The sequence below is a fragment of the Sturnira hondurensis genome, unplaced genomic scaffold (genome assembly GCF_014824575.4).
Source record: "Sturnira hondurensis isolate 20B ecotype Veracruz unplaced genomic scaffold, ASM1482457v3 Scaffold0001120, whole genome shotgun sequence".
Classification (NCBI taxonomy): domain Eukaryota; kingdom Metazoa; phylum Chordata; class Mammalia; order Chiroptera; family Phyllostomidae; genus Sturnira; species Sturnira hondurensis.
Window position 1 is genome coordinate 5,209,810 of NW_028073751.1, and position 20,203 is coordinate 5,230,012.

At 46.4% G+C, this 20,203-nt stretch overlaps 1 protein-coding gene across 4 annotated transcripts in view; it reads left to right on the forward strand.

Moving 5' to 3' along the window:
- ARHGAP26 (Rho GTPase activating protein 26) overlaps positions 1 to 20,203 on the forward strand; it is a 420,536-nt gene that overhangs the window by 91,874 nt on the left and 308,459 nt on the right. For all 4 annotated transcript variants that reach the window (XM_037062978.1, XM_037062987.1, XM_037062996.1 and 1 more), the window contains 4 exons: positions 5,027 to 5,122; positions 6,734 to 6,795; positions 12,821 to 12,892; positions 19,375 to 19,476. In XM_037062978.1, coding sequence (XP_036918873.1) covers positions 5,027 to 5,122; positions 6,734 to 6,795; positions 12,821 to 12,892; positions 19,375 to 19,476 — 332 coding nt within the window. The remainder of the gene's footprint in view (positions 1 to 5,026; positions 5,123 to 6,733; positions 6,796 to 12,820; positions 12,893 to 19,374; positions 19,477 to 20,203) is intronic.

Below are 20,203 nucleotides of genomic sequence, written 5' to 3' on the forward strand. Positions count from 1 at the left end.
CCCTCTCCCTTTCTTCCTTCTGAGGCCCCCGTTCTCTGCAGGCCATGCACTAGGTTCTGAGGATACAGGGGTGAGCATGAAGGGATTTGATCCTCACCCTTATGGAACTTACTAGTTGGAAAGATATTAATCGAAGACTTACCTGAACAATATGAAATTGCTATGAAGAAGAGTTGCGTGAGACTCAGGATGTGATAATAGGATAAGGTTTGGCCTGGCTCGAGAAGTCAGAGAAGACTTCTTGGAGGAGGGAACCTTTTTGCTGAGGGCTGCAGGTAGGAATAAGGCACATTCCAGAAAGTGGCAGAGGCCAGGGTGTCTGGTGCCCAGAGAGGGAGCTAGGGGGCCCAGGCCTTCTAGGGCCTCTCAGGCCTTTAGAGGGACTTTGTTCATTGTCCCTAGAGCTCTGGGAAGCCATGGTAGGATTCAGTGCTGGAGCTGACATGATTAGGTGGAATATTGACTGGAGGGACAAAAGTGGTATGCGGAAACCAGAGAGGAGGCTGTTGCAGTTATCCTTGCTAATGGGGGTATTTGGCTTAGGGATTGTTCATGATAATGTTGGGGATGAATGGGCAGAGTTGAGATGCTTAGGAGGCCAAATGTTCAGGCTTGCAAAGGACTGCACTGTCAATGATGACGTGTGGGTGTCTGTCTGACTTGTGTGGTGGGATGAGTGGTGGTGCCCTTTACTGAACTGGGGACACAGAAAGAGGCCCTTAGTTGACTCCTTTGGGAAAGGGTCGGAGAGGGAAGATAATTTGGTTCTGTTGAGTTTTACCCGGGAATGTGGTTGTTGGGTAAAGCTGTGGTCTCTCGGGCGCTGGCGTCTGCCTCTCAGCTCCCTCCATCATCCTTTCCTCTGGAGAATGTCAGACGCTCCACGTGGAAGCCGACCTGTGCGGCTCTGCCTGATAAAACCAGCACCACAGGTTTCAAGGGCCACTTTTCCAGCCCTGTCCCAGGCACGAATACATTATGAGATGAAATCACTCATGATAGTTCCAGAATCATCCCCCACACAAGATGATAAGGCACCGAGGGTCCACATAATTGGCTTTCAGAGAAGGGAGAGATGAGCAAGGCCTGGGGACTTGAGGATTCTTGTGCTTTAAGCAGCTGAGAATCCTGTTGGAAGTACTTTCCTTGGCAGTTGGTCTTTATTAACTAATCAGTTTCTAAGCCCAGGGAGGGAAGTGTGACAAAGTAGCAGAAAGTTTTAAGGGTAGTTATATGAAATTTTGGTGACTTTGGAGGTCAGAGAAAAGCAATAGATACACTGAAAATATATATAATTGTATGATTACCTTGAGTCCGTATGCATGCATGTTTGTGTGTATGCATGTATATATGTGTTCACATGTATGTTAAGTTGTACAGAAAATGAAATGGCTCGACTTGTGGTATTGCTGGTAAAACTTGCATAAATTAAGGTAGATTCTAACTTTTAAAAAATTATGATAAGCCTGTCTTACTATAAAAAAGCATTTTACTTGGCCTAACTTTTAAGCTTTATGCAGATGAGTATCTGCTGTGGCAGCGTATGGCATCTCCAGGAAGATAGGGGCGCTTTCCTCTGGTCCTTAGTGAGCGGGCAGCCCTCTGGCTCCTTCCATGTTCCTTACCCTCCTGGTTTCCTCCCTCAGAGGCAGAGACTTCTCACTCTATAAAGCAGATTCTTGTCCTCCCCAGAGGCTGCCGGTTGTGACTTCTCTCCGTTCTGGCCAGCATTCTGCCTTTCTAGCAACAGTAAATATTACTGACTCTGCTTGGCTCTTAGCTGTGTCTCGCACTGCCTGAACACGAAACAGTGGGGTTATGCGAGCAGGGTGCCGTGAATCTTGGCACACACCTAGCACCGCACCAGCCTCTCCTCCTTCTCCCCACCTCTTACTGAAAGGTGCAGGCTGGGTTCCTGTGTGCATTAGAGTGAGGGCTCCAGAAGTTGAGTCTCTGTGTGCTGCTTGTCCAAGGTGATCGTCTACGTAAGATGCTTTTGGGTTGAAGTAGACAAGAAGTAGTGACTTTCTTTTTTTTTTAATGTCCTTTTCATTATCCCGAGTAACAGAGGAGGGGTTTATCTTAGTGGAGTGAGGCAGCATGGTACAGCCATATGCCGTAAGGATATCAGTTCAGAAGACTTGATTTAGTCACAGGTCCCTTCTGTAGAAACTGTATTTTTAGGAAAGTCCTTTAATTTTTCCAAGCTTTCATTCATTATAGGTAGTGATGATTACCTTCTCTGGGTCCTGTTGTTGGAGGATTTATATATTAGGGAAGAACAGCCCAGCTGTGCCTAGAACTGAAGCTTGCAGTGCAGAGTGCTTCTACAGTGTGCCCCACTGGACCTCCTGACAACTCCATGGGGTTAGGTAGGACTGACAACTGTCAGATGAAATGACTGAGACTTTATGACTAACCTTGGGTTCGTGACATGTCTGGTAAATGAAGGAGCTGAAACTTGAACCCAGGAGCCAGTGGAGGTTGGGGTGAGGGCTAGAGGCCGTGGAAGGGGTTGATCAGTATATAATCAGAACCCCATGCAGTGCAAGTAGAGGAGGCAGGTCTTCCAACGCAAGTTTGACATGCTGTGCCAAAGACTGGGGAGTGGGTGTTGAAGAAGCAAAACAGCAGGTGTCCCCTGCACCTACCTTTACAGAAAGATTTCTGTCGTGAGTCATTTAAGCCCATGGTGAGTTCCTTTTCAGAATCCAATAATTGAGATTCCCTCTCTACCCAGCTGTCCTTACTGGCCTACAGCCCAGTATTGACTCCATACCAGTACTCATTACCTAATCTTCGAGCAGGGGGACCAGCCTCTTTATCAGCTTCGTGGGGCCCACATTGCTTCTCAGGTCTGTGCTGTGGCAGGGTGTGCTGTGTGCCACCGGACGATGAAATCAGGTTACCTTCTGGTCATAAGCTAACAGACCCTGCTCCTGGCTAAATGCGTCCTCCTGTCAAAAGGCCCCACAAAGGCCCCGTTGTGCAGAATGAGCCACTCCTTGATCCTCACTGGCAGCTGCCCCTGGCCGCACAGCTCTTCAGGTGCGTGCTGGGAGCTTTCCCGAGCCTGGCTTGTGTTTCACCTTTTTCCACTTTGTTGAGAAGATTGTCCAGCTCTAGTCTTTCTTGCCCTACTGGGGAGGCACAGGAGGATTTTGGGGTGGATAGAGAAACAGCCCTGTTCTTACTCTTTACTCGGCCTTTCTTTGAGAGTTCTGGTTGGGGGAGCACTATGACTGAAATGACACAGTGTACAACCATGCCCACATTCCATGTACTACACACTTTGGGCCTCTTAGAGGCCCAAAACGTCACTCTGAAAAGTTATCGTTCCTTTTTTATTTTTTCCCATCCTCTCTGTCTGCGGCCTCCTCTGTCCTTTGCACAGTGTTCTGACTTTCAGATGCATCTGTTTCTTTCTTGCCAGGAGTGATTTGTGTTCTCAGGGATATCCTTAGCTTGGGTTGGCCAGGTCTAAGAGATGCCTGGTTCTTCTGCCAGCATCTTTGGACTTTTTGCCCAAGGGCCATTCCATTAAAGTGACTGAACCAGGAGGAGACTGGAGACTTGGCTGTTGCCTCCTGTGTTCTCCTTCTCCGCTCCGACTGCCTTTCTCTTTTGGTGTAGAATGGAGGACCTTGTACAAAGCTCAGCTAGCTTGGAACCTGTGTCATCAGAGCCACTGGGAGAGCAGCCTTGGAGCATGAGCTGCTGGTGTCCAGTGTGGCGCCTTGAGCCCCAGACCCGAGAACGGGACACCAGCTGTGCTCCTCCGCTGGTAGCTCTTGTTTGGAATGAACACTCAGATCTGTGAGCTGAACATGGGGGCTTGGATTTGTATAAAATCGAAAGATGGGAAAAATCTAACTGTAACCTCAAGAGACAGATCTGGGAACTAAAAAAGACAGTGGGTGTCTTTTTTAGTCTTTGAGGATCATGGGTGTTTTTATTCCAGTAGGTTATGTTGATCTGTGAAGCCAGAATTCTCCCATCTCCCTCCTCCTGCCCCCAAATATCTTATTAAAGCCAGGCCTTGTTGCCAGTTGTGCCTCATATTTCCCTCCTCTGGGAATATGAACATAATGCCATTTCCCCTTCAATGAGGGGAACATGGACGAGGGTAATTTGAGTGATTAGCCTAATCTGCAGGAAGGCTGCGCGTGGAATTAAGTTAAGCACATTTGTACTGGAGCAGCCGTGCCTGTCAGGCCACTGAAAGGTACCTTAGTGGATTTGTACCCTTAACAGAAGATGAGGGCTCATGGAAGGATCATTGGCTTTTATTACTGACTTAAATGAAAACTTTTTAAATTTGACAAGGCCTCTGAGAGCTTTCTCTGTAGATAGCACTCGTGGTGTTATAGCATGTATGGGGTTACCTCAACCCCATGCATTGTCAGGGCTTTGTTCTCATGGCAGCGGTGGAACGTGGTGACCCAGGGAGATGGTTCAAGCAGAAATTTGTCAGGCTGGCTGGCCCCTCTTTTTGGGAGGGTTCTGAGAACTTGGGCCTCATACGTCCTTGAGTTGGAAGAGGAAGCCCAGGTGCCCCTGTGCTGTGTTGGCACAGGGCAGTTTCAAGAAGTTTGTAGTAAGAGTTGGGCTAAGGGAAGGTATTATTGAGTCTGATGTGGGACAGCTTCATGACCACCTGGAGGGCAGGGACAGAGCCCACCTGGAGGGCTGTACGAGCTGATGCCACACTTCCTCCCTGACCTCCTCAGGCAAGTGGATTCCCACCTGTGTTGAATGGAGAAGACAGGACTTGCTGTGCAGCTGGAGGAGTTAGAAATAGGGCCAGAATTGTTCAGCAAAGGCAACAAACACACTAACTTCTAAAGCAGCTCAGCATTTAATGTTATAAACAGTATATACTATTTTTTCACATTCTTTAGTGCTTTGAAATGGGCTCAAGAAGAAATCTGCCGCCTGCTGTAGTAGTGGAAGGATTAGAAAGTGCAGCAAATTGGAAAGCCAGTTTATGTCAGTAATTCATGTTTCTGACTCTTTTTCTTGCTAGATTTGTCTTCAGCGAAGAGGAAATTTGCTGATTCCTTGAATGAATTTAAATTTCAGTGCATAGGAGATGCTGAAACAGATGATGAAATGTGTATAGGTAAGTCATAACCGTACTGTTTATCACCACTTTCAGTGTCCTTACTGAGCCTTTTTCTGGGGAAGGGAAGAATCTAAGTGTTGTAAAGTCAGAAATCCACTCAGTGACAGTGGAGGGGCCAGAGTTGAGTGGGGATCAGGGGTCGGGGGCTCTTCTGGGTTTCTTCTTGGAGCTTGGCAACTCTTTCACCCTCTTCCTGCAGGAGAAATCTTGAAGGTTTGCAGTGGGGCTCTCCTTCCCACCTTCCTTTAGTGTTGTGCTTCGGGCTGCTTTCCCGCCATTCTTCCCCACAACCACAGTGCTGAGAACTTGAGCAGGAGCAGAACTCAGGTAGATGAGGGAGGAGTTAGATCAGAGGTTGCAAATGCTAGCTCATGGGCTGAGATCCGAAGGCAGCCATGTTTTCTTTGGCACTCAGTTTTTAAATTGAATTACCATATAAATTGAATTTATCCTAATGTTTCAGTTCTCTAGCTTCTTTGAAAATTGGAGAATCTAATCAGCTGGCCCCACATTCTGTCTGGCAGCAGCTGACTAGGGCTGTGTCACCGCTGTTGCCTTTGAAAGAGGAATGGAGTTCCGTGTCTGGCTCACAGTAGTCCCCACCTCTCCCTTTTCAGAGTAGTCCCCACCTCTCCCTTTTGTTCCTTTAACCAGAGGCTGACGGTGGGTTACCATTTGTCATCTCACTGTGCCGCTTCATTCGTCACCAGCCTCTGGGTGGTGTAGGCGCATGGAGTGCAGAGGATTTGCAGTGTTCAAGAGACCTTCCTTTGCCAGGGCCTAGTCACTGCCCTTTATTCTTCTTACCTTGGAAATCTTGGTTGACTCCATGCAGTGAGCAAGGATTGAGAATGTTCTATTGAATGAGGTCATCGAGTGCCAGGCAGTGCACCAGGAACTGGGGATGAGCAAAGGCAGTTGGGAGATAGCTGAGAGAGAGCAGTGAAACCACATCGCTGTGGTAAATCCTGAATATACGGATGCTTTTCCCAACATTACACAGATGTCCCAAATATTCTCAGGGCTGTTGCACTTAATGCCTATTGCCTTTGGGAATAATTCTAGAGAAGGAGACTGTCCCCATCTGACCAGCATTCTACAGGCTGTGTTGCATTAATAAGTGGCTGGGGGACTCAGGAGGAACCCAAGTAGAAGCCAGAGATGGGGCTTCCGGTGCCAGCAGCACTGTTTGTTTAGTTCTAGTGCCAAAGAAAAGGTTGGGTTCTGACGCAGCCCCACAACAAAGGGTGAGGAGGTCAAATCCTGGGCAGGAAATCCTTCAACTCTTAAGCGGAACTCTGCCGCTTCCAGCCTGGGGTCTGGGAGCCCGCCAGTGTCTCATCAGTCCTGGGTACTCTCAGGAATAAGCCAGTTTTTTCTGTGAAGGAAATCCTTCCCTAGCTAAAGTGCCAGGTGGAATTAACATGCATTTCTGGGTCATCCTTAGTGATTAATGATTAAAAGATAAGGGGAGCCTTGGGGAAAAAATGACTTAAGGCTTATGTATGTGCCAAGGGATTTCAATCCATAACAAGATAGCTGTATCTGGAAAGGCTCCCAAAGGCCCATTATTCAACTTCCATTTCACGGCCCCTTTTCCTTTTCCAGCAAGGTCTTTGCAGGAGTTTGCCACTGTTCTCAGGAATCTTGAAGATGAACGGATACGGATGGTGAGTACAGCTGGGACACTCTTGGTCCCAGACAGTGTGGTCATGTCTAGGGAGCATGGGATTTGTTATCAGAAGAAGTAGGTTTGAGTCCAGGCTCTGCCACTTGAATGCTTTGAGCTCTTGAGCAAGCCTTCTCATCTTTGCAAGGCTTGGAGCCTTTTGTAAAAAATAGGATATATTTACTTGGATAACTTGAGAATGACTTCACTGTAATGTGTGTACATAAGACGTAGACTTCCGGGTGTATCTTTACAGTGAGTTAACTATTTGGGGCCTTACATCTTCTTTTGGCAGAATGGGAACGGAGGTGCCCTGCTCTGCAACTATACCCTGTCCCTGCCCCTCTGTTAAACTTATCCAAGAGGTCTTGGAGGGCAGGGTCACTCCCTCACCTTTAATTCCATGTGGCAGGCACCTAGTAAACGGGCACTTAGTAAGTTATGGGAGCTCTGAGAAGTTCGGCAAAGAGGCACTGGGAAATTCAAGAATCAAAGGCTGATCTTCAGGTTCTTAAGAGATCTCTTTTGCATTAGGGTTTATTCCGATGTGGTTCAGCATTTACAGATGAGGGATTCCACACCACAAGTTCTTTGGCACTTTCCACATCTAACTGAGGCCTGATTTGTCCCCAGAAGGGCTTCTGTGTTGGAGGTGGTGCTCCAGAGGCCCTGGGAAGAGTCTGTTAATGAACATTTTTTTCCTCTTTCCATACTAACAAGTGAGGGTTTGAGACTAAATTTCCTGTCTTGGTCAGCTTAGGCTGCCAAAATACCATGGCCTGGGTGGCTTAAACAGTACATTTATTTCTCACAGTTACAGAGAATGGGAGTCCAAGATCAAGGGGCTGACTGATGTGGTTCCTGGTCGAGGGCCTTCTTCCTGGCTTGCAGATGGCTGCCTTCTTGCATGTTGCCTCACATGGCAGAGAAAGGGCAGGCACGCTCTCGGGTCTCTTCTTATAAGGGCACTTATAAGAAGGACCCCATCAAAAGGACTCCATAGTGGCCTAATGACCTAATTACCTTCCAGAAGGCCCCATATTCAAATACTGTCACACTGTGGGTAATGAAAGACAAACTAAAACATGTTAAATTTTTAAGAGTTTATTTGAGCAAAAATTGAATCAAATTGGATAGCACCAACCTGGAAGTAGGTAGGAGTTCTCCACTGCCAGAAGCTAGGGGAAAGACTTCTATACAGGAGATGTGGAAGCAAAGCACGGAAATGATTTGATTGGCCATCACTTAGGTAGTTGTCTTATTTGGGAAAGCTTGTTCGTTTGTGATTGCTTGTTCTTACATTTTCATTTCTTAACCTTGAGGCATTCACAGGCTTAGGTTTTGGGTTGCTAATATGGGTTACTAAGTCATTAGAGCCACCTCTGTTTAATGGCCTCCTTGTTTAATTTGACAGGGTTAGGGCTTCAATACGTGGTACTTTTTGATGGATTGGGGGGGAGTACAATTTAGTCCATAGCTTCTTACCAAGACATTGTGTAGCCATACGTTTTCTATTTTAACCCTCATGATGACTCTGAGGTGGTACCTATCTCATACTCATTGTCCAGATGAAGGTATCAAGGTTTGCAGAGGTTAAGTAGCATGCCCAAGGTCACACAGTTAATAAGTGGCATGGGCTAGATTCGAACCCAAGTGTGTATTACACCAGAGAATGTGGGAATTTCTTTAAAACTCCAAACAGAGCAGAAACCTCTCACCTGCTCTGCAGAGAGACATACTGCTTTCCTCCATTGCTCATTGCTGGTGCTTGAACCAGAATTGGGAGTGGTGGTGATGGTGGTGGCAGCCACAGCAGGGTTGCTGGGGGTGGAGAGAGGGGAAATCTTGTGTTTGTGCACGTGCCAGTGCCTAGGAAAGGGAAGTGATTCTTTAGAGTCTGATTCTTGGCCAAGTCAGTATTTGGGGTGGGTGATGTGGTAAGCAAATCATAATACCCTGCACATTGCTATGGCCTACAGTAAGGGAACAATGACCAGATCGTATTTTTCAGCTTGCTCCTGCAATTTTATTATTATGTCAGTGAATCGAATTTCTACTGTCTGCATCTGACTAGATGGCTATCACAAGTCCCTTCTCTACCTCCTCGCCCTGTGACGGCTTCATCATCAGCTCAGCTAAGCTTAGCAAAGCTGCACCTTCTTTGGGAAGCCTTCCCTGACACCCCAGGATAATTGGCCATCCTTTGTATTTTCTTAATATCTCCATCATGCCTCTGATTCTGCATTTGGCAGAATTGTGTCTTGATAATCACGGCACATGTCCCATAGTGAATGAGTTCTTGGAGGGCAAAGAATGGGCTACTGTGTCCCCAATATTGGCACAGTGGTTTGAATGGAGTAGAAATTACGGTCATAACTTCCGCCAAGATGGAGGCATAGGTGGAAACACTGTGCCTTCTCCCACGACCAAGTTTGAATACAAGAAAGGTTTGGAGAAATAGGACACACCCAAAGACCAGAAAACGGAATTATACGGAAGTCCGACAGCTACGAACCGTTCAACAGGGACAGTAAGAGAGGCGGAGCCAGCAGTGGAGCTGGGTCGGGCAGGACAGATCCCCCGACCCAGGCGCGCAGACAGCCCAGAACCAGTCAGGGTGCGGGGCAGACTGACCAAGGTCGCACATTCGCGCACAGTGAGACGGACCACGCAGGCCCCAGGGGGCGAACCCAGGGGTGGAGGGCTGACAGCGGTGGCACACTCGAGTGCAGTGGAACGAAATGTGTGGGCCCGGTGACGGTGGTGGCTGCGGCGCCACTGGGGGCCGCGGCGGCAGGCGGCAGACGGGAAGCCATTGTCCCTCTTTGACCCCGCCCCCACATACAACGTCACAACCCAGCGACTTAGTTGCCCTGCTCTAGTGAACACTTTAGGGCTCTGATCCTGCTATGGAACAGGCACGAACAACCCGAAAGATGGCACAAGAAGAACTCAAAGTCCCAGAGCCAATAACTCTCAGCGACCAAGAAATTGCCAGCCTCTCAGAAGCACAATTCAAGACACTATTTATCAGGATGCTCACAGAACTGGTAGATTACAGTCACAAATTAGAGGAACATTTGAAGGCTAAACTAATTGAAATGAAGGGAGATGCACAGGAAACCAATAGTGATGGAAAGGAAACTGGGACTCAAATCAATGGAATGGACCAGAAGGAAGAACAAAACATCCCACCAGAAAGGAATGAAGAAATGAGAATTCAAAAAAATGAGGAGAGGCTTAGGAACCTCCAGGACATCTTTAAACGTTCCAACATCCGGATTATAGGGGTACCAGAAGGGGGAAAGAAACAGCCACGAGTGGAAAACTTATTTGAACAAATAATAAAGGAGAACTTCCCCAGTCTGGCAAAGGAAATAGACTTCCAGGAAATCCAGGAAGCTCAGAGAGTCCCAAAGAAGTTGGACCCAAGAAGGAACACACCAAGGCACATCATAATTACATTAGCCAAGACTAAAATGAAGGAGAGAATCCTAGAAGCAGCAAGGGATAAGGGGACAGTCACCTACAAAGGAGTACCCATCAGACTGTCAGCGGATTTCTCAAAAGAGACCTTACAGGCAAGAAGGGGCTGGAAAGAAGTATTCCAAGTCATGAAATCCAAAGACCTACAGCCAAGATTGCTTTATCCAGCAAAGCTTTCATTTAGAATGGAAGGACAGATAAAGTGCTTCTCAGATAAGGGCAAGTTCAAGGAGTTCATCATCACCAAGCCCTTATTATATGAAATGCTAAAGGGACTTATATAAGAAAAAGAAGATGAAAAATATGAACAGTGAAAGGACAGCAAACACAGTTATTAACAACCACATCTAAAACAAAAGCAAACCAAGAAGACAGCTAGATCAGGAGTGGAACCATAGAAATGAAGAACACATGGAGGGTTAGAAACAGGGGGGTGGGAGGAGGAGAAGGGGGGAGAAGTCACAGAAAATAGCATAGATGGTAGGCAGAAAATGGATGGGGGGGGTGAGAATAGTGGGGGAAATATAGAATCTAAAGAACTTGAGACACGTGGTTATAAACTAAGGGGGAGAATGGTGGGGGAGGGAGTGTGCGGGTGGAGGGGAATGAAGTGGGGGAATAGAACAACTGTAATGGTGTAATCAATAAAATATATTTAAAAAAAGAAATTATGGTCATAGAATCACAGACTCAGATAGATCTTAATCCTCACTTCTGCAGCCCCTCATTTGACGTATGAGACAGTTGAGGTCTTATGAAGGCTGGTAGCAAGTAGTGGAAGGACTGGGACAAGGACTTGGGCGTCCTGATTCCCAGGTGAGCAGTTACTGCTTTCATATATTTAGCATCTACCCAGGGCTGGATTCTCAATCATGGATGCCCTTTGGAACAACTCAAGTTCAAAACATACTGATGCCCGAGATGAAGTGTAGAGTTTCTAATTTAATCGGTCTGAAGTGAGGCCTGCACATAGGGGTTTTTAAAAGCTCCCCCGGTGAGCCTAACATGTGGATAAAGCTGAGAACCACTGACTTAGGGGCTCAGTAACCATTGTGAGCCTTAGAGACTTATACTTGATTTATAGAAAAGACTTATAACAAGTGAGAGAATTAAGCCACATCAAATAACAATAAAAGTCAAACAAGTTAACATTGCAACACTCTGGTGTTGCTCTCTACTAGAATAAGTGGTCCCAAAATTGAGAAAAGACAAATGGCAATAAATTTGGAGATCTGCCACCTTCTGTCCCTCGTTTTGTTCAGTTAGTTCTCTCTGTGTCCATTTATGGCTTCTGGCATTTACTCTGCTGGTTTCATTGCAATGGATATGCATGTGATTTAGAAAAATAATGCTTTGTTGGGATGAGATTCCTGAAATAATTAGTTGAGCGAGGAGTAAGCAATGAATGACTTGAGAGGAAAGATTGTAAAATACTGTACTGCTTTAGATAAGACCACGGAATCTTGGAGATGGAACAGCCCAGCCCACTCATTTTGCAGATGAGGGAATTGGAGCGCAGAGAGGTTAAATGGCTTGCCTATGGTCACACATTTGGCAGCCAGTCAAGAAACCATTCATTCATTCATGTAGTCATTGAAAAATATTTGAGTGCTCCTTTGTTTCAGCACTCTTCTGTGTTTTAGGGGGAGTGGGGGACATGTACAAGATGGTGTGCATGTGCACCACGTGTGTGTATGTGTGTGTAGTGGAAATCCAGAAAACTTTTTAGCTGGCTTGTGTCTTCTGAAGAAAACACTTGGTGGGCTGGTGGGAAGTTTCTTTGGAAATGTATTAGTAATCACGGCCGGCCTTCCTAAGGAGGTAACCTTTAAGTTGAAATGAATTGCAGTGAGTAGTGAGTTGCTCACGTAAGGATTTAGGGACAGGGCATCCGAGTTAACAGCGAAATACAAAAGCCTGGAAAAGTGGGATAGGGTTGGAACGTTTGAGGTGCCTTCGGGTGTTAGTGTGGTTGGAGTGCAGGACCTGAGTGGGTGGGGCCGTGAGGTCGAATGGAGAGGCAGCCAGTGGTCAGTAGGCACAGTGTCGTCATCATCGTCCAGTGTTGGTAGAGCTACACAGAATCCAGCTGGAAGGTTTCATGCCACTGGATGTCAAAGATACTTTCTGTTTGTAAACCAGACTCAGTGCTGATCTGCTTTAAATGTATCTACTTAAATATAATTTGAGTGAATGAGCAAAATACAATATGTCACTTGAAGCTTGAAATTTAGATCCTAGCATGTCACTAGTTTCCCTCCACCTTCGGATGATTGCTTACATTTTAGAGGTCTTAATTTTTACTATTAAAGAATCAGTTTTAATCATATACAGGAAAAATATCATGTTTTGAACTGATGACTAGATTTGATTTGACATGCTGTCAGGTTAAGTATTGTGAACAGTTACTACATGCACAATATTGCTTACTTGGATTTTATGTTGAGATGGGGAGGTATTTTGTTCAAGAACTGCTACCTCTTGACTGATATGCTCTTGTGTCTCCTCTAACCCTGCTCCATTCTGTTTTTCCTTACCAGATTGAGAATGCCAGCGACGTGCTCATCACGCCCTTGGAAAAGTTTCGGAAGGAGCAGATTGGGGCTGCCAAGGTGAGAATTTTACAGTTCTTCTCCTTGGATCTTAGGGCAAGAGGTCTGGAAAACACACCTTCTTCAGAAAATCTAAGCCCACCGTGTTCGGAAAACCTTGGGCAGATAAGCCCGGCGCCTCGCTCAGCTGTCCTCCACAAGTGTCTGCACACATCCTGAGTGGTCACCCCAGAGCAGCCGTTCCGGGGTTTTGTTCTCTGATCATTTTGTGCCAGCTCATAAACCATCCAGTAGTAGAGACCACACCTTCTTTGTGTTAGTAGGTAGATACCTGTGTGCTTAGACAGCGTGGGATCATAGTTATTGCAAGGCCCAGGCCTCAGAGCTTAGAACACGGGTTACAAATAGGGTCCTGTGGGCCTGGCATTCTGTGCTTAGCTCTCTTTTGCTGTGTGTTCAAATGAACCCTCTCTTGATAGATCTTTAAATTTTTCAAGAGAAATGGGAAAGTCAGAGTTTTATATGAAATCTCTGGTTTAAAAAAATGTTGGCAAATCACTAAAAATATATATTTAACTCATTGTGCAGGTTAAAAAGTGGGACTGCTTCAGCCCGGAGGTTACCATTTGTATCACTTGGAAGGATGGTAGTCCAAGCTTGGCCAATTCGAGTGTTGCTGGAAAGAACGCAAAGGGAGTCTTGTTCATTTTTAAGAGAGAGATTCTCCCGGGTTCCCGTGTCCTGTGAGAAATCACTAGGAAGCCCTGGCCAGTTTGACCTTCAGTGGAGTTTTAGAGACCACAGGCAGGGAAGGTGTTTTCATTGAAATCAGTGAAAGCAAGAGGATTTTCAGGATTTTCTTCCTGCTGTTCCAGAACTGTCTTTCAGCCAGTCCCTTGCGCCACCTGCAGGGCATTTGGGGCAGCGTCACACTCTTAAGTGTAGATGGATTTTATACTCAGTTGTGAAATGGTCTTGAGAAGATCCTGTAGGTGGGAAAAAGGTAGCCCAAATGTAAGAAGTGGGGCCTTCCCGCGTCATTCCCTTTCTCCCAAGTGCATCTGCTTTCTGAGCATGAATATGTTAGGGCCTGAAAGCGATGACGTTCAGTTCAGTCAGGGTTATTCATCCTTTGAAGGAGGGATCACAGCAAAGATTTTTCTTTCAATTCTACAGCACTTTTGTACCAGTTTTACAGTTTACATTTGTGAAGCAATTGGGGGTTATTGGCTTTGTACAAGAGACTAAAGATTTGCAGGGATGTCTTGTTCCATTAGGATTTTGTCCCAGACTGTGAGCAGACCCAGCTATGGGCGAGAAAATGTCCTGAGTGTCCCTCCCCAGTTCTTGCTGACCCAGGCCCCATGAGCAGCTTCTCTGTGGCCTTGGGGACTGTGCCTCCTACTCCTGAAAGCACACTGCGGCCGCTCTGGAGGTTTTGAAGGGCTCTGAGGCAGTGGCAACGCAGACCTGTTGACTGAGTCATCTTTCCAGTAGTCACTTTTCCCTCCAAGCACAGACGCCTCTCACTCTGGCCTCTTCCCTCAGCGCTGGTCTGACAGTTATCACGGGATGGAGGAGGCAAGAGGAGCAGAGGAGGGAAGCGGAGCGAAAGTCTCAGTGGGGCTCCCTTTGGGTTAATCCCATTGAGCATGCCGGCAGGAGCAGGTACTTTTCTAGGTTGGGTGGGTGGGGGCAGGGTTATAGCTGGTGAGAAATATGAGAATGAAAAAACTTAAGAAAAATGGTTGCTCACCAAACCATGTTTCCTCTCACACGTATTCTATTCACTCATTCCTGTTGAAGAAAGATGCTTTGGCGTTGGGGGTGATCCCGTATTCCTCCTCCTTTGCCATTTCTTTTTTTCAGTGCACCGGCTCCCTCTCTACTGTGCCCCCCAAATACACTTACAGTCAAGCCTGAGTTCTTGACTCTCTCCCATCTCAAACATTTTGGTTCTAGACCAAGTTCTTCATAGAAAAAAATGTCTCAGTTGTCCAACAAAACCTTAGTTCTCTACCTGACAACCCTTTCATGTTGGTACAATGGAAGCTTGGTTCTCAAACTTAATTTGTTTAATTTGCAATTGAAGAGTTAGAAAAGAGGGAAGGTAGGCTATTCCTACTTCACTTATCAAGGAAATGTTTGGGAAATGGGGAGAAATGCAAAGTTTAATTGAGAAATACCACCCTGACATAGAAGTAGCAAACTGTGTGATAAGCTTGTTCAGTGACAACACAGTGTTTCACTTCAGGCAAGTATTAAAATGCAGGTAAAAAACAAACGTCGTTGGATAGGTTTTGAGTGAGACAGATGCCCAGTGAGCCTGAGGCACGTTCTTGTGGAGCAAAGAGACAAAAGAGAGAGAGAACCCAGAAGAAGAGCCAGGTGACATTTCTATGAAAGGGGACTCCCCTTCCAAACGGTAACATCCCTCTGCACCTCCAGCCCTTTTCTCCATGTTCAGTCATTGATAGCTCTCAGCATTGAAGGTGAGTTCTACTGCGTATGTAAACTTTCATTTTTATTGTATATTTCATTTTCGTTTTGTTAAATTTTCTGGTCCTTTTGTTGTTAAAGTGTTTATTTTTAGATTAAACAGTACATTATAGTTGTACTGTATATAAGTAAGATTAAAACAGTCATCGTGTTGGGAGGGGTCTGGAATGGATTAATCCAATCTGCATTGTTTATAATGAAAATAGATTTGGTTTTCTAACAAACTGCTTCTCAAACAGCCTTCCCGAACGAGTTGAGTTTGGGAGCTGAGGTTCCACGTATATCATAGTACTATGTGCATTTCAGAGAAAACAAAGGAACAACCAACCCTCTACACTAGGCGCTCTAGAAAGCAGATTCAAGAGTTGTTAAGAGCCAGCAAGTGCTCTTCAGTGGCCAAGTTCGAGTTTCTGAACTCTGCTTGCATGATTCTAAGATTACCCTTCCTCCTCTTGTCCCCTCTGGGCTGCTTCTGTTGTTTTAACAAGCTGTTGCTACTTTCAAGAAGCTGAAGTTGAAGTGTGAGGTGTGAAGGCTGCCAGGGAGGTGGACTCCTGGGCATTCTTGTGCTGGTGTGGCTTCTCGGGAGGTAGGGCACCATCCTGCAGCTTGGTGTACCTTGGCCCTGCGTTTAGAGTTCTGGGTTTGGGTGAGTGTGTTTTCCCTGCAGCCGCAGCTGGGCTCTGCAGTGAAAGTAGAATAGACACTGGTAAGCAGAGGTTAAGCATGGGCACTAGAGCTAGGCTGCTGGAACTCAGATCTCACTCCCGTCACTTGCGCGTGAACTTGGGGGTGTTATTGAACCTCCCCGGGCCTATTTCCTGGGCTGTACAATGGGGATCATCATAGTAGTTTCCTCAGAGAGTTATTACAAGGAAGAAATGGGTGAACTCACATGAAGTGCTCAGAGCATTATCTGTCATGTAGTCATTGATGTTACTATACTCCATACACACAGTGGGTTCATTAAAAACACGCGAGAGCCTGCCGCGCGCCTGGCCCTGCACTCCACACTGGCGTGTGGCAGAGGAGAAGCGCAGATGGGGCTGCTGTACTTGTCGTGTGGCTGGGGGAAGGGCGTCAGACGCAGAGACCTAAGTGCACATGTGATCTCAAAGTGTGGCAGTGTTGCAGAGGGTTGCTTCCAGGGACATGGGCTGTGGAAAGCAAGTGGCATTCCTGAAAAGAAGGAAGTGGGGCTCAGTGATGGACCTCGTCATTGCCGTCACCACCATCACTACCACCTGATCTCTGTCACCACCACTGAGATGTATTAAGCACTTTCCATGTACCTGGCACTCTGCTAAGCACCCTATTTGGTTTATCTCGTTTAGTTGTAACAACCTACGAGGAGGTAGGTGTCCTTTTCCTTATTTCATTACACAGTCTTTGAGCTGAACGAGGCAACCCGGAGCAATGGTCTCATCTCGTCATGCTCAGTATGTAGATGAGGGAACCAAGTCCTGTACAGGGGCGATGGTTGGTTTCGAGTCGGTGCATACAGAGTTGGGAGTGCCTCTGTCCTTTCTCCAGTTAGCCACCCACAGAGGATGCCCTGGAAGGCAAACACCGTCTTGTCCCTGAGAAACTGAGTAATGCTGCCCTATCTTAAGGACATTACGTAAAACTCAGTGAAGTTATTCCCACAGAGGTCTGGTTGCTGTGACTCAGGATGGAACTGCTTCCCTTTCCCTTTCACGGCAGCTGCTCTGGGTACGGAATGTGGAGGCTGAGTTGCCAGAAAGTCACAGAATTCCGGTGACTCACGTTTCCTGGTCTTTTCTCACCTGTGGTTAGCTGGACTATACTGGCGCAGGGTTCTCCTCCTCGGGATTGGTGACAGGGCTGGTGCAGTGGCTCAGGGAGCGTTGAATGGGACTTGGAGCCTCAGTGCAAAGTCACTGGTTTCCATGAAGGAAAAGAGTTGCTTGAGTCAGGGTCTTGCCTGTACCTCTCAAATTTGAAGGAGTAAACCTCACCGGGCTTCTCTTCATTTGCTTCTGTATGCTTAATTTTTCTTGTGCGTAAGTAGTCTTTAAACACAATTTAGGTTTGTAGAAATGTCAGCTAAAATTGGGTAGCTCAGTTGGCCTGAGTGTTGTCCCCATAAACCAAAATTGTAGGTTCAGTACCCAGTCAGAGCACATACAAGAAGCAACCAGTGAATGTATAAGTAAGTGGAACAACAATTTGATGTTTCTTAATCTCTCTTCCCTCCCTCCCTCCCAAATCAATAAATGAAAAAATAAATAAATAAAACTGTGTCGATGATAGTTCTGCCCATTTAGAATTTTTCTGTTCACCAGGTAAGTGGTGTCTGACATCACGGGAGCTGGTTGGGGCTTCAGGCAACGGCTTCTCGGTAATTTCTGGGCCACGCGGCTCAGAGTGCTCTGTCCCGGGCCCTTCCTGCTCTCCTGCTCTAGAAGCCTCCACCTCGCTCCTCGCGGGATCAGCAGGTCTTAACTCATCCTCGCCTCCCCAGTGAGGCCTCCCGCAAGCACCCCATCTGCAGGATCTCTGTGGCTGCACCCTGCTTATTTCCTTCGCAGCATTATTTCCATTAGGCTGTTCGCTTGTTTAGTGGTAAATTGTGTTTCTCTACTGGAACGTCCTCACTGTGACAGTAGGGACTGCGGCTCTCTTGTATTTCACTGCCTAAAAGAGCCCAGTACACAGTGGTTGTGTGTTACATCTTCGTTAAATGAAGAGCCATGTCTCTGAGTTTCTTTATCAGGCTGCAAAAATTTTTCTTCTCTTAAAGTATTGGGAGCTGCAGGAAAATCTTCTGTGGGTTCCACATAAGTCAAAGGCAGGGGTGATGCACTCAGTAAATTTGATCCTGCTTAGCAGGCCAGTGCTGACCTTCTCCCAGTCCCTTTCCTACCATCGCCATGGGGACATTGAAGGAAGAGACGCCTGTGACTGACTGTGTCTCAAGTGAGGTTGATAACACGGGCCTTGGAGGCAGCTTGTCCTGGGCTCATGTCCCAGCTCCATCACTCTCTGTCACTTTGTACAGTTAACCTCCTTGAGTCTAAGTTTTTTCTTGTCTGTAAATGGGAGATAAAGTACAACCTCAGTGACTCAGTGATGTGGTGGTACAGCGGGGATGATTATGTGTGTTGATATTTATGTTATTTTTCATTTTGAAAGCAATTAATATAGGACAATAAAAATTTCCCCAATGGAGGGGAAAAAATCACACATCACATTGCCTTTACTCAAGTATTTTCCCACCTCATCTTTATATATAAATATATATACTCTACATAGGATACACCACGTTTGTGTTATACTGTTATTACTGTGCATTACACGAGGAGCAGTTTTCCATACGGTTGCCTGGCCTTCCCAGTTACGTATGTTGGATGTTCTCTCTGTATCATCCCAGGTCCTAACCTTGGACGGTGGTGTTCCTGCCACTGTTGTTGCTTCTCGCCCCCCACTTTTTTTCTGATTAATGATGCTGCAGTGAACACATTTGTGAAGAGAGTATCTTCTTTGTTTTGAATTATTTCTCAGCTTAAAGGCCTCTATGTTGTATTAGCACGTCAGTGGGTATTTGGGTCTCCATATTAAGAAGCACTTTTTAAACACTGTTAAAGCTGGATCTCAGTCGGTCCATAGGCTTGTCCCATTCCAGCAATGAGTAGATCTTCCTGCTCTGAGATTATCTTCATAGGGAACTTTCCTCCTTCGTTTAGCTTTGAACATCCTCGTGAGTTGGAAACTAGAAATTTCTGCCTCACTGTTGGAGTTCTTAGGAGGTGGAGTTCTGGCTGTGCCGCTGTGAGGCACTGGTACCCGCCTTGTCTCTGGCATTGTGGTGGCCTCTCTGACAGGCACTCAGAGCCGTCGGGCTGTTGATGGGTGGTTGCTTGGTTTAATGGGCATTATTAGAGGGGTAGAAGTTGTCTGCTGTTGCTCTGTGGTCTGAGGGAGTGATGAAGCTGTGAAGAGGAGCAGAAAGATCTTCACTCGGGTTGCTTTTATTGCTGCAATGCTTTACTCTTTCTCTTCTCTTCTTCTCTTTTTCCCAGGAAGCCAAAAAGAAGTATGACAAAGAGACAGAGAAGTATTATGGTGTCTTAGAAAAACACTTAAATTTGTCTTCCAAAAAGAAAGAATCTCAGCTTCAAGAGGTAAGAAATTTTACTAGCATCCTGAATAAAGTGTTTTATTTTTACACGGTGCTGTGGATATGTACTGGCTACAATCTGCCCGGAAATCCTAGGTTTGGGAGAGACCTCGGAAACCAGGGGCTTGATCTGATGTCGGGTGCGTGGACCGCCCTTGTGTCCTCCTGCCCACACCACACCCCGGCGGCTGCCCAGCCTGTGAGCGCAGAAGAACGTGCGGCTGGGGAAGCTCACCCACCTCCTTGCTGGGCAGCCCTAAGTGCCAGAATGTGCTTCCTACTTTCAAACTGAGATCTGTTTTCCTGTTTCTCTCACCCTTTGACCTTGAGTCTGTACTCTACTTCCTCACCTTTTGACTTTCTACCTTTTATCAGTGATTTGAAATGTTAACACCTAAAATGCTTTGGTCAACCTTCATTAATGTTAATTTAAAAAAATCNTGTCGGGTGCGTAGACCGCCCTTGTGTCCTCCTGCCCACACCACACCCCGGTGGTTGCCCAGCCTGTGAGCGCAGAAGAACATGCGGCTGGGGAAGCTCACCCACCTCCTTGCTGGGCAGCCCTAAGTGCCAGAATGTGCTTCCTACTTTCAAACTGAGATCTGTTTTCCTGTTTCTCTCACCCTTTGACCTTGAGTCTGTACTCTACTTCCTCACCTTTTGACTTTCTACCTTTTATCAGTGATTTGAAATGTTAACACCTAAAATGCTTTGGTCAACCTTCATTAATG